The following is a 13,594-nucleotide window of genomic DNA, read 5'->3' on the forward strand; positions in this document are numbered from 1 at the left end:
CCCGTCTCACCTGCTCTGCCCCCCGCCGCCGCCCACAACAGGACAAGCCCCCAGCAGCAGCAGCACACGCCGCCACCGAGCCGGACCATGCTGCTGCTACCGCGCACCTCCTCTGAGTACCGCGGGCGGCGGGACTTTAACAAGTTCCCTTGCTCAGGGCAGGTCCCGCCGCTGCCTCCGCCTCCTCTGGCACCCGCCCCAGCCACGGCGCCCCGTGCTGGGGGTGGCCCCGCCAAGTCAAGGGCTGTGTCTTCTCCCCTCACGGCTCCGGGGTGCGCCCCGGGACCGGCCGGCAGCGCGGGCAGCCCTTCACGCTGCGCTTCCCGCCCAAGGCGTCGTGGCGGCGGCCCCCGATCGGCCGTTGATCTCGTAGCCGCTGGCAGCCCCGCCGGCGAGGCCTGCACGCTGCCCTTGCGCCCGGTCGCCTCACGGTGATGGTGGCAGAAGGCACTGGAGGAGCGTTTGATGGACGGCGAGCACAGGGCTCCGACATCTTTTTGTCGCTGACACTTGTTTAAAATCCCCAGTGCCTGGCTGGGACGTGATGCTCACTTCAGGCCGAGGTTGGGTCTCACCATTGTGCCGGACATCTTCATGAGGCACAGGTCAGTTAGGAGGCGGCTGCTGGGCTGGTGGAGGGTGATTGCCCATAAAGAGCCAAAGGTTTATGAGGAAAAGCCCCTGTAAAGCAACAGGGAGTGAGAAGTTAGGTGGTGCCTTGTCAAACTGCACATTTTGCATCAGAGGAAGAGCAGCTTGCTTTTGAGAAGAAAAAATGCACATGTCCCAGCAGAAAGGCTGCTGGACAGTCCTTTTCCGAAGGCTTACAGATAGGGACAACCTTCCCTGGGGTCTCCCCCTGCCCCTTTGGTTCTGATAATTTTGCAATACTGCCTTTTCTTCTCTCTCCAGTGTTGGATATTCTACCACTGTACTAAACCAGCCACCATTAGGCCATTGTGTTTCGGTAATTGTTAAAGATAGTTCAGATTTGATGCCAGTGCCTGTAATATCCTCATACAGCAAGATCACAAGCCAACCAGTTCAGGCCAAGTAGTAAGTCTTGGCCTTAAGCCCAGGGAAAAAGCACTACAACACTACTGCCTACCCAGTCAAAAATAACTCTTAAAGGCCTAATCAGGAATGGATACTGTATTCGCTTTGGAAGGATATTCTCCAAAGGCTTTCCCAGATGAAAAATTCACTTGTCACATGCTGCTGTCAGTTTTACTGTGCTGGTGAAGTAAAACACAAAATTTTATTTTCCGTAGAATTCTCTTTAGGGGATTACTACAGGAAAACAACCCACAGTATTTAAAACAAGATTCTCTGTGTACAAGTGATGGATATGGTCAGGAATTAGAGGCACATGTAACATGCAGGGCAGAGAGTACAACTACACAATGCGGAAACGAGAGTGGAGTATGGATGAGTGACAAGTGTTCCTCAGGGGCTGGAACTGGCACCAGCACTTCTTAACATCTTTGTTGGCAACGTGGGCAGTCAACACGCTGGAAGGAAGGAAGGAATGCCATCCAGAGGGACCTGGACAGTCTCAAGAGGTGGGTCAGTGTGAACCTCATTAAATTGAACAAGGCAAATTCAGCTGCACCTGGGTTAGAGCATTCTCAAGCACAACTACAGGCTGGGCAGAGAATGGATTGAGAGCAGCCCTAAGGCAGACTTGAAGGGGTGTTAGTTGATGAGAAGCTCAAAATTGACCCAGCAATGTGAACTTGCAGCCCAGAAAGCTAACCATATCCCAGGCTGCATTAAAAGAAGCATGGCCAGCAGGTCCAGGGAGGTGATTCTCCCCCTCTGCTTTCATAAGACCCCATCTGGAGTACTGCATTCAGCTCTGAGGCCTCCAACACAGCACTTGCTCAAGCAAGTCCAGAGGAGGCCCATGAAGACGATTCAGGGGCTAGAACACCTTTCCTATGAAGACCAGCTGAGGGAGTTGGGTTTGTTCAGCTTGGAGAAGGGAAGGATCTGGGGAGACCTTAGAGAAGCTTCCAGTGCCTAAAGGGGCCTACAAGAAATCTGGAGAGGGACTTTTTACAAGGGCATGTAGGTGTTCCTGCCCATGGGAGTACGATCTTAAGGTCCCTTCCAACCCAAACCATTCTATGAGTCTGTGCGTGACAAAAATGAGATGGAGAAATGGGGGGAGTCTGAATATGACCGAAGCTACAAAGCTCTGATGTGTATTTGGAAAGTTTCACTACCTCATGCTTCAAAGCTATAGATTCACAGAAATTTTATTTTTGTGTGAGTTAAATTGAAATGAATGGTGATGGTGCCACGAAAATCCATTCCACTCAGAGAACTCACATGGAGTTTTTAATATAACATTTCACTGTTAAAAAAAAAAAAAACAAAACAGGAGAGGTGAATGATTTCTGACAGATTTCTGATGGTAGAGGGCTCTGATCTAATATTTGATAGCAAGATGCAATGGTAAGAAATTGAGTCCAAGAGAGATTCAAAACAGAAACCAGGAGCAAATTTTTTAAAAGGATAGTTGTCCTGGGTTCAGCAGTCGCAGTCATGTTTTTCCTTTGTGTTAGCTGGTGCAGTGCTGTGTTTTGACTTCCAGCCTGGGGACAGTGTTGGTGAAGCCGATGTTTTCGGTTGTTGCTAAATGATGTTTACCCTGACCAAGGACTTTGTGAGGCTCATGCTCTGCCAGGGAGGAGGGGAAGCTGTGAGGAAGCAGAGATGGGGCGCCTGACCCGGGCTAGCCAGGGAGGTATTCCATACCACAGCACGTCATGCCCGGGGTGGGGGGTGACTGGGAAGGACACGGGCTTCCGGGTGGAACTCGTTTCCTTGGCCGCTGGTATCGTATTCTCTTCCCTTGTTATTTTCCCTTATCATTGTTGTAGTTGATAGTAGCGGTGGTGATTTGTGTTGTACATTGGTTGCTGGACTGTTCTTGTCTCAACCCGTAGGAGTTGCACTCTTTCGATCCTCCTCCCTGTTCCTCCGGGAGCGGGGAAGGGGAGAGCCCCGGTGCAGGGGGGGGGGACGGACCTCGATTGTTGTCAGCTCGGCACCACTCACTGGGAGTGAGTGAACAAGTTACCTGACTGGGTTTAAACCACGACAATAGTAAAAAATTATTTTATTGTGATGTATGATTGACAGATAGGTGCAGGAACAAAACCACATAGAAAACAAACCTACGAGAAGATAGATCCATAATCTCATTGCTAAGGAAACTATTTATCTTCAAAGAATTGTATGAAATTTACGATCTGAAGAATGCAGGAAAGAGAAGGGCTACTGAAAACTAAATACTGTTTGTCTCCATAAGCGTCAACAGACATCTACTTTAAAATAATTTGTATCTCAGAGGTGTCAAGAATGGAACCCATAAAGCTCCTCTTTAAGAATAGACTTACTTACATCACTTCAAAGATTAGAGCAGATCTGATTAAGATAGTAGTAGTGGGCTTCTTCAGGCAAGAAGAGTCCAAGTGACGCTTGTCACTGCCGTACAGCTATGCTTGCTGAACGTATCAGCTACAGCAAGCAGGACAGCCCAGTTGGTGCAAAGTAGTGCAGCAGTTGCATCCAAGAATGCAGGCATAGAGACAAGGCCTGTTGATTTGCACAACGAGGTAGGAAATAGCAGACTTTGTACTTCTATACTGTACTGATATTCTTAAACCTATGTCAATAGGTTTAATACCATTTTTAGAATACCAGTCTTCTTTTTTTTCTCTATCGTCATCCCAATGAATGTTTCCATTAGGATACAGACAGAAGACGGCATGGTATTATAACCCAACTTGGAGTATTGTGTGCTGTTCTGGTGTCATCAACATAAGAAGGACATGGAGCTGTTGGAGCAGGTCCAGAGGAGAGCCACAAGGATGATAAGGGAGCTGCAGCACCTCTCATATGAAGACAGGCTGAGAAAGTTGGGGCTGTTCAGCCTGGAGAAGAGAAGCTGCTTGGAGACCTCATAGCAGCCTTCCAGTATCTGAAGGGGGCCTATAAGGATGCTGGAGAGGGACTCTTCATTAGGGACTGTAGTGGTAGGACAAGGGGTGATGGATCCAAACTGAAACAGTGGAAGTTCAGGTTAGATATAAGGAAGTTCTTTACTATGAGGGTGGTGAGGCACTGGAGCAGGTTGCCCAAGGAACTTCTGAATGCTCCATCCCTGGCAGTGATAAAGGACAGGCTGGACATAGCTTTGGGTGACATGGTCTATGTGAAATGTCTGGGGTTGGAACTTAAGGTCCTTTCCAACCCAAATCAGTCTGTAATTCTAAGGTTCTATGATTAGTGCCAGTCCAAGTTTAAAACTGATTACATATAATCTGAAAGCTGTGGCTGTTGGTTACATGTTATCTGCTGTTTCTGTCTATATCATGTTCCTCGGTGTACGAATTTACATTCATTAGGCAAAAGTGTAAGCCCTACAGCACCTCATGATTTAATTTTTCCAGGAACTTTTGCACTTCTGTGTGTTTACACCTAGGTTGTTCTATTTTTGTGTTTTCCTACAAAGCCAATACATGTTGACAGAGAAAAAAAACAAAGGCAACTGTCTTAAATTTTTTTTAAATATTTTGTTTACTTGAACAAAGATGCTGTTCAAAAAAATAAAAGAATGACTTTGCACCAAGTTCTATGGTTTGAATACTGACCAATATTTGACAGTGGTGAAAGAAGTAGCTCTGCTTTGAAAGCCACCAATGCCCAAAAGGCCTTTGCAAAAGTTTCAGTGACTAGTTGTTATTTCTTCATGTGATTGCTGATTTTCTTTTACATGCCTCCCCTGTTTTGGTTGCTTTTTACAGCTGTTTATTAATATAAATGCCATGGTGTCAGTTAATGAGCAAGTCACTTGAGTAAAACCTGAGTTTTGCCTGGTTGTGAAACTTTATCCAAAAGCTGAATTGAAAGTTTCTGAGGTTTAAGTTCAGTAAGTTGGGTTTCTTCATTTCTGTTGCACTTCTGGCTTGGGGGCAGAAGCAGAAATGGAGAAAAGATGTGAAAGTGTCTGTTTTTGCAAGATTTCCAGTCTCATTTTGCAAGCTCAAGAGATTCAGATAAGCTTTAGAAACCATGCAGCTTCTGGAGTAATCTCCCAAGGTAAATAACAGAAGTGTTGTCTCTTGAACAATGTCAACTTGATTAAACAAAACATGTGAGACACAGGGGAAACCAACAGAAGAAGCAAAATGGCAACATGTCCAGGATTTACGTATTACATGTTTAATGATATTTTCAAATATATTACACCAAATCTTTCTTCAAATAGAAATTGCAAATTAAATACAACATCTAAAAATCTTGGCAAATTAAGGCTTTGCTATGAATATTTTCAGAAGTGGATTATTGAACAGGGTATACCATTTAAAAAACTAACCAAGACAAACAAAACCAAATATTTTCCAGACTCAAATGCAGATATTTTCATTTACCTCAATCAGGTTGCATGTGTCTTACTGAAGTCATCCAACAATTTTGACATTACAGTGAAGAGAGGTTTAATTTACTGATAGCAGGTCAGCTGGTTGAAAGGATGCTTGAAAAGATATTTTCCTTCTCCTCTAGCTGAGAGTATAAGCCTCCAGGCTTTATATGAAGTCCTTCAGAGAGCTGCTGCAGCTTTTTGAGTCATACTAGACATCCAGTTTTAAATATATGTGTCATAATTCTCTGTGCTGACCAGTTGTAGGTATTCCAGGGTACCTGATCGGTAACTAGCTACCCGTGAAAGCTTATTTGTCTTGGATCCTTCATTTTTCCTTTTCTGAAGAATATTGGTTATCATCTCTGCTAGGTCATCCTGTAACCGCTGCTGGTTCTCCCTAGAAGCAGAAGGATGGAAAATCAAAAATCAGTGATTTGCATGTTTGTAGTGATCCCCAGTGTTTTTTAAATCATCTCTATCCCATGTTAATCACATTCACATGCTACTGATAAAAAGTGTGCACAGAACCATATTCAGGTTCTGGATTTGTGAACAGAATTCAGGATTTCCATGTGATTTGTCCAAATAGTATAGATCCGTGACTCTGCACAGTGTCATTATGGACCTGAAAAAAAATCATGATCATTTGCATGAAAAGGAAGAATTAATTAGATTCACTCCCCATCAAAACAGATTGTAGCTTTCAACACCATTACTGGCACCAGCCCTTTCCTTATTCAACTTCAAGTGTCCTTCAGTAACTAAATTGCCACTTTTCATACATTTTCTTCATAAATTTCTGGAGTACCCCATATATGACAATTTTAAGGGGCAACTTTATCAGTCACAACCTATATGAGGAAGCAAAACCAAAACTATCACAGACGACAGTGATACAGCTTAATAGGTACTTTCAATAGTTGAATTCCAGAAGAATTAGCAATTTTATAATTCTGATCATCTCAACAGATCATATTGATTAAAAAAAAAAGAGTTCTGAGTTTACAAATGCAATGCACCATAGAAGTGATGTTGACAGTATTTCCTGTGCAGCCCAGAGACATGTACTTTCCATGTGTATTTTCTGCACTTACCACATCAGAACTTGTCCTGTGTTATTTCCCTTCCAAGGAAATGACCCCATTAAGCTCTTATATATATATATATATATGTCATAGAATCATAGAATACTTAGGGTTGGAAAGGACCTTAAGATCATCTAGTTCCAACCTTCAGTACACACAAAGTCCCACGTCAAGAATGTTTGCATGTTTATATGCACATACACTGTTAAGCCTCTAACTGTTGAAAGCAAGTTGAGTGACATGAAAAAAAACAAGAAATGCCAGGGAGGAACAGTGAAGGCTAAAGTGCAAAAACTGGGAATTTCTCTTCCCTTTTCACATATAAAGACCATCTTACACAGAAGGAGGTGTTGGGAGATTGTATTTCTTGTCCTCAGAACCTGTCAACCAGTAGGTAATCTCTGTTCCTCTGCCCTAAAAATGTATAACAAAGAGAAAGCACCATTTCAGGATTAGAATACAATTTCCCACTGTTAATTCACTTAATACTGTATTGCATATTGATGTGTTTGCCTTTGCTTGTTTTCAGTAACTGATGCTTACAGCAAAGGAATAAAAATCAGATGTGAGAAGAAGAATAATGGGGGAGATGCAGCTGCACAGAGGTGAGCTGTGCTGCCTGCCACCAGTTCCCAAGTACAGAATCTGCCAAGTGTAGCAGACTGAAATAAATAGATTGTTATATAGACAGTCAGCTATCAGAGCATGAGGAAATTAGCAATAGATTTAGCTTCCCTTCCATCAGATTAATTCACTCTACAGTTTTCTGTTACACATAATATGTTTCATTTCTTCTCCACATCCTTATGTTGCTTTAATTTATGACTTAGGGAGTTCTTCATTGCCTTCATTGTCTTTATAGAAGTGTCTTCAACCACTAGAGACTGTGATGCCAGTTGATGTTCCCCATCCCCCCAACCTTGTTCCCCAGCTGTTAATGAAGCTGCAGGGTAGTCTCAGCTATGTGATGCTTTTATGCTACCCTTTTTCTCAGTGTTCATGCATTTACATAGAATCATAGAATAGTTTGGGTTGGAAAGGACCCTAAGATCATCTAGTTCCACCCCCCTGCCATGAGCAGGGACACCTCACACTAGATGTGGTAAAGATTACCTTCAAGTACGTTTCTCCTCTCACTTCATACTGGAATGGGCAGTCTGTTCTTTTCAGGATGTTAATAGTGGAACCACTTACATGAATCCTTAAAGCTAAAAATTAAAGAGACAATGAAAGCTCAACCTGGAAACATTCCACCTAATCATATTAAGTATATAGGGTGTAAGTATATAACTGGTGCTATAGCAGAAACTCCTTCAACTATTATCAACATAAATTCTGAGAGTCAAATTAAATGAGAATCAGTTACATTGCTGTACAAAAAATCTGACTTCACTATATAGCACTGTATTTAGGGAGGAATTGCTGGTACAGCTATTGTTCTGAAATACAGGTGACCAATGTATCTGTGGTATTTAGATGCCAAAAGGGAACAGAGTTATTGGGAATTACCTAAATAAAGATAGTTGTGTGAAGACACTCGGTCGAAGAAAGACAAACTGACTCTTGGCACAGTTCCTTAATGGTGAAGACATAATTGCTTCAATTTAAAATATAGTTTTCATATTTACACAGCAAAGTTGTAACACAATTCCAGTCAAACTAAAAATCTACACTTCATAGAGTAAAACTGAATTCCAGACACATGAGTATCATGTTTTCTGGGAGAACTCACACAGTGATTCGGCCTATGTACTTCCCATCACCAGTACTGAAGCATGACCAAGGAACAATTTCTTCATTGCTTAGTGAAGTGTCCGCTGTCACTTCAGACAGTGAAATAATTAATAATCAAAACAAATAGAGCTTCTTCATCTTTAAAACTTCTGCAAGCTGATAATAAATTGTTTTCAGCTGAAAGCAGACAGTTCAGTCACAGACTAACCAACAGCCTTTGGTCCTGTTACACTGACAGCTAAAATGAAATACTTACGCAAACCCGTGGATTCCATCCGCGAAGCTGTGTTCACCGTATCTCCAAACAAACAGTAACGAGGCATTTTTATTCCAACCACACCAGCTGCACATGGACCTAGAAATGGGATGCAGAGAATGCTAAAAGGTAGATCAAGAGATCGTTTGGAAGGTGTCTCACTGTTGCAGAGCAGTGCGGTGCCTGCTGGAGCTCTGCATTCCTCACCAACAGCAATACTCTGTACCTCACTTTCTGAAGAGTCTAGTGGTCTCCCCTTTTACTCCAAAGCTAGACCAGCTCTGTTAGTCTTACATAATCCAACAAAAGCATAAAAAGTACACAGGTGCACAGTGTTAATTGTATTTAAACACAATTTCAGTGCAGAAAAAAAGCACAGTTACTAGCTGTCAGTTTTTGAAGCAAGAGAAAAAAAGAATAAACTTCATTATGGAGAGGTCCATAGTGATGCCTCAAGCTGTTTCCCAGTGCCTCAGTAATTTTCAGTAATACATTCCTCCCCTGGCAGTTGGTGTTCAGGTGGTTGTTGAAACAAGTGGAAATAAAAAGAAAATTTCCCAAAGTACTTCGGATTGTTGAGCTATCTGCAGTTCCCCTTTGATGAAAAGTATTTATAGGGATAAATTAAAACATTAATTCCCATGTAGGCTTGACAGAATTTTTGCTCCCAAAAGTGTTGTAAAATACAGGCTTGCATTTTTTGGCTAGACATGCATAGCTGGCCATGACTGTTCCCCACTTTGGTCAGGGAGGAGTGATCTGTGAAGGCTTATTTGATACAACTGGCTTAATCATACAAGGAACAATGGTAGTTGCTCTTCCTAGCTACTGACTAAGCTATGAATGAATGGATATGGGCTATTTTACTACAGGGGGGCAAATCAATGGCTTATTTACTTCTGTTGCTTTTCCTGCGGGTACATTGTTTTCAACCTGACACTTCATGAGGAAAGCAATTGTGTATGATGTAAACCAAGGCAACAACATTGTCATTGTTGATCTAGCACTATTGCGTACCAGAGTGAATTCCAATTCGAATCCAAACAGGCAGACCTGGCAGATGCCTCAGTTCAAAAGATCCCATGAAGCTGAGGATGTCCAGAGCCATCATGGAGATGTCTACTGCATGCCGGTTGCCATTCCTGTTAGGTAAACCACTCACCACCATGTAAGCATCACCAATGGTCTCCACCTGTGGTAACAAAATTAGAGCTCATTACCTGCAGATATGGCAAATTACATATTTAGTTAAAAGCAGAAAGGTTGTATCAGATCTTCTTGTTCATGATTAAACATTTCTTCCCTGGACAGCAAGATTGATTGATTAATTTAAAGTAGCTGAAACCTCCTTGGTATGTAAGTGTTTATAACTGTACCCAGCATTCCAGTTAGTGAATCTATTACCACTTAGTATAGAAAATTCAGTATAAGTAGGCACATTGCTTCTTTCGTCTTTGCTTAGAAGGGAGATTCCCAAGTCCACCACATCATGCAATTTGATTTGTGCATCCTCTGATTGTTAAGTGAGCAAAAGTGCAGAGCTAATCACCTTGTAAACATCATGATGGTCAAGAATGTGGTCAAAGTTCTTATAGATATCATTCAGCATATCTACCACCTCCATAGGGGTGCTGTATTTGCAGAGTGTGGTGAAGCCAACAATGTCACTGAAGTAGATAGTGACTTCTTCAAATAGCTCTGGTTCTACCAGACCAGTTTCCTTCAAAGACTTTACTACTGGCCTGTGTAAACAGAGAAGGCAGGAAGACAGATGAGTAGTGTTTAATATTAAAGATATTTTTTCATGCAACCCAACCAGATAATTGCTTTCTATGTAGGTGTCGTGGTTTAAACCCAGTCAGGTAACTCGTTTGCTCACTTCCCCCCCTTTCTTGCCCTCCCCCTGCTCCCGGAGGGACGGAGAGGAGAATCAAAAGAATGCAACTCCCACGGGTTGAGATAAGAACAGTTTAGTAACTAAGGTATAACACAAATCACTACTGCTACCACCAATAATAATAATGACAAAGGAAATAACAAGGGAAGAGAATACAACACCTCAGCACCAGCTGACCGATAACTCGCCCCCCAAGCCCGACCAAGCTCCGACCGATACCTCCTCCAACCCTGCAGTCTCCCAGCCCTTCCGGCTAACTCCCAGTTACATCCTGGGCATGACGTGCTGTGGTATGGAATACCTCTTTGGTCAGTTTGGGTCAGGTGTCCTGTCTCTGCTTCCTCCTGGCTTCCCCTCCTCCCTGGCAGAGCATGAGGCTCACAAAGTCCTTGGCCAAACCAAAACATCTCTATCAGCTCTGTTCCCGAGCCGAAAGTCAAAACACTGCACTGCACCAGCTACCAAGGAGGAGAAACATGACTGCTACTGCTGAACCCAGGATAGTAGGAAACATCAGTTTGCTGAAAACTGCCACTGTAAGTATGTTTAAGATGCCCATAATCTTTCAGCCAGGGACCTCAAAGCACTTAAAATGTTAATTAATGTGCTACAGCCTTACAGAATTCAAGTGTATTAATAGCCATGAGGAAACTGAGACACAGTTAACTGAGCTTCTTGTGTAAGGTCAGGAACAGCAATATTGAGTCAAATTTAAAACTGAAATTCTGAAAATTCTGACATGTAGATCTACATTCTACCCACACAATAAGTAAGAACAGACATATTTGTCTGTTTTTCCAGTAGAGAAGTAATTTCATCCGAATAATTACATCACCTCATCTTGATTTCAAATGAGATACCATAATAATTTTATGGAACAAAAACTCAGTTCCATGACAGTCAATATCTATTCAGAGGGACCTTCATTTTCTTCCATTTCTAAATCCAGGAAAATACCTGTTCCTAGTGGACATATTGAAAGAGAATAATAGCAGGAGTCCCAGAAAATTATAGGTGTTGCACAACACTGTGTTCCATCTACAATAAGACAATAGAGTGGTGGAAATAAAAAGAGTAGAAGGAAACATAAATTTCTTATTACATAGTCTACACAGCCACACCATTTTCACCAAAACTGGATTGAACAGCCACTTTTTTAAAAAAAGATTAGTCATAAAATCAATACCCTGACTACTTAAATACCCTCAAATATAGTAATGACATACCAGGATAGTTTCACTATTGTGTCAATAATACTTGTCCTATCATACTCTGAAGCATCCATCTAGCCCTGTATGGCCCAGAATGACCCAGCCCACCTCAGCCCTTCTGCTGCATTACTAAACCCCAGACTGAAACTGGACTGCACTTCTGCTCTCCAACTGCAGACACTCCTTCTACACTCCTACTACACTCTGTTCTTCTGGAGCAGAGCAGAGCTCTGTGTTCCCAGAAAGGCAGTGGAAAAGAGGTTTGTACTGGAAAGGGAGATCCTGTGCATGAAGAGAGATTGGGGAAGGTAATGGGTCCCAGTACCATCTTGGCATGAAACTCCACTATACTGTGGAGACTTCAAGAACAGCTTCTTCTTTCCTCCCTACCAGGATCAGATGAGAGGGGAATGAAATGGAAGATTAATATTAATTCCAACCCTCACTCTCCAAGAATCAGGTGATATATGTAAAAAAAATGACAGTCAAAATCCTCCTGGCCAGTTACCTTGGAAGTAACATGAAGTTAAGCCTGTCTGCTCTGTCTCGCTCTGCTTTATATAGCTCTGTCCTTTCCTCCACCAGGTGCTCCAGATTCCGGGAATACAGCTGTAGACGCCGGATCAGGGTATCCATGTAGCTTTCATTGGTCTGGCCATGGTAGTTACTGCGAAGATACACACAAGAGCCAAAAAGAAAGGTTGATAGAAGCACATTGTTGAGCGAGGCAAAAAAAGAGGCCAAAAAGGAGCGATGGAAACTTCTCCAGTGTTTTACTTCCATGTAGTTAGAATGCACAGTGCCTCAAATACATCATCTTTTTCTTGCTTGGAGGACATACATATATATGAATCAAAAGTCTGTGATTCATGTTTCTCAATTGAAGCTAGCAATTCTTAAGGAACTCTTAAACCACCTATCTCTGCTATTATTGTCAGCTCCAGGTTACCTTGGGTAATTTGTGAACATTCGTTTATAAAAAGTAACTGTCAACTTGAATGCTAAGAGGAAGCTAAAGATAGTAGGTAGTAAATTGCGTCAAACATTTAGATGGAGACTTCAGCCAGAAGCATTAACACAATTTTGGGCTGCCTGTGTGGAAGACAGAGCAATTCAATGGAACAATTAGCAGCTCCCGGGCTAGTTTACTCACAAGATCCTGCAGACTCCAGCCTACTAACTCCTGGAAGCAAAGGTATGGTAACATGAGTCACTCATAACCTCTGTTTGTCTGGGCAGCCTGCACTTGCCAGATCAGCCTGAAAGTAGATGAGGCCAGGCTCACTGGAAAAGTCAGATTAGGGTCAGATTGTACCCAACTGGACTTTAAAACCACTCTCATTTCAAACAAATCTTTATGTCAGGGATGCACCATCTTAGACTCCCCCATGGGGAGAATGAGACACTGCATGTGGCAAGAGGCAACCTCTCTGCTTTTGTAGGATGGGGGCTTAGGAGCTGAACGAGGTTTTTCTGTTCTTCTGCAGTAAGATTATTCAACTGATATACTCAGTTACGCATAGCACAGTTGTCCTTCTGCCCATGTAAAATGTGAAATGATACAAGTACTGTTGTGGTTTGTTGATGAGGAGAGTTTAAAAAAATGGGAAGCAATATCCCCAGAGAAGTGATCAAAAGCCCATTGTTTGGACATCAAAATAATCAATTCAGACCAAACTCTGTAGGAACAATGCAGCATTGGCCAGGTTAAAGGCCTGCATAACTCCACATTGTTTGTCCAGCTATGGCCCTTACTATGCCACAGCTTTATACCAATAAACCCCTGTAATTAATATTTCTGGTGAGTTACAACCCAACACTTCTAGTCAGCTTAATTTGGGACCATCCAAGCTCCTGTATGGCACAACCTAGCTCATTCAAACTTTCTAATCATCCTCCAAACATTTATGTGCTCTCATTTCCTGAAACTTAGAAAACATGAGTCACTATCCAACTCTTGACTAGAGACAGGGG

At 42.5% G+C, this 13,594-nt stretch overlaps 2 protein-coding genes across 2 annotated transcripts in view; both read right to left on the reverse strand.

The window, feature by feature from the left end:
- Positions 1 to 169, reverse strand: part of PLBD1 (phospholipase B domain containing 1) — a 40,892-nt gene extending 40,723 nt beyond the window's left edge. The window contains exon 1 of the mRNA XM_061450626.1: positions 11 to 169. Within this exon, the coding sequence (XP_061306610.1) occupies positions 11 to 89 (79 nt within the window). The 5' untranslated portion in view covers positions 90 to 169. The remainder of the gene's footprint in view (positions 1 to 10) is intronic.
- A 4,397-nt stretch (positions 170 to 4,566) lies between these two features.
- Positions 4,567 to 13,594, reverse strand: part of GUCY2C (guanylate cyclase 2C) — a 44,453-nt gene continuing 35,425 nt past the window's right edge. Inside the window, exons 21-27 of the mRNA XM_061450627.1 lie at positions 12,129 to 12,287; positions 10,062 to 10,254; positions 9,530 to 9,704; positions 8,513 to 8,611; positions 7,636 to 7,730; positions 6,860 to 6,936; positions 4,567 to 5,834 (exon numbers count right to left, since the gene is read on the reverse strand). Coding sequence (XP_061306611.1) covers positions 5,660 to 5,834; positions 6,860 to 6,936; positions 7,636 to 7,730; positions 8,513 to 8,611; positions 9,530 to 9,704; positions 10,062 to 10,254; positions 12,129 to 12,287 — 973 coding nt within the window. The 3' untranslated portion in view covers positions 4,567 to 5,659. The remainder of the gene's footprint in view (positions 5,835 to 6,859; positions 6,937 to 7,635; positions 7,731 to 8,512; positions 8,612 to 9,529; positions 9,705 to 10,061; positions 10,255 to 12,128; positions 12,288 to 13,594) is intronic.

The sequence above is a fragment of the Pezoporus flaviventris genome, unplaced genomic scaffold (genome assembly GCF_033815535.1).
Source record: "Pezoporus flaviventris isolate CSIRO_AGI_PZ_B2104156 unplaced genomic scaffold, CSIRO_AGI_Pfla_v1 ptg000011l, whole genome shotgun sequence".
Lineage (NCBI taxonomy): Eukaryota > Metazoa > Chordata > Aves > Psittaciformes > Psittacidae > Pezoporus > Pezoporus flaviventris.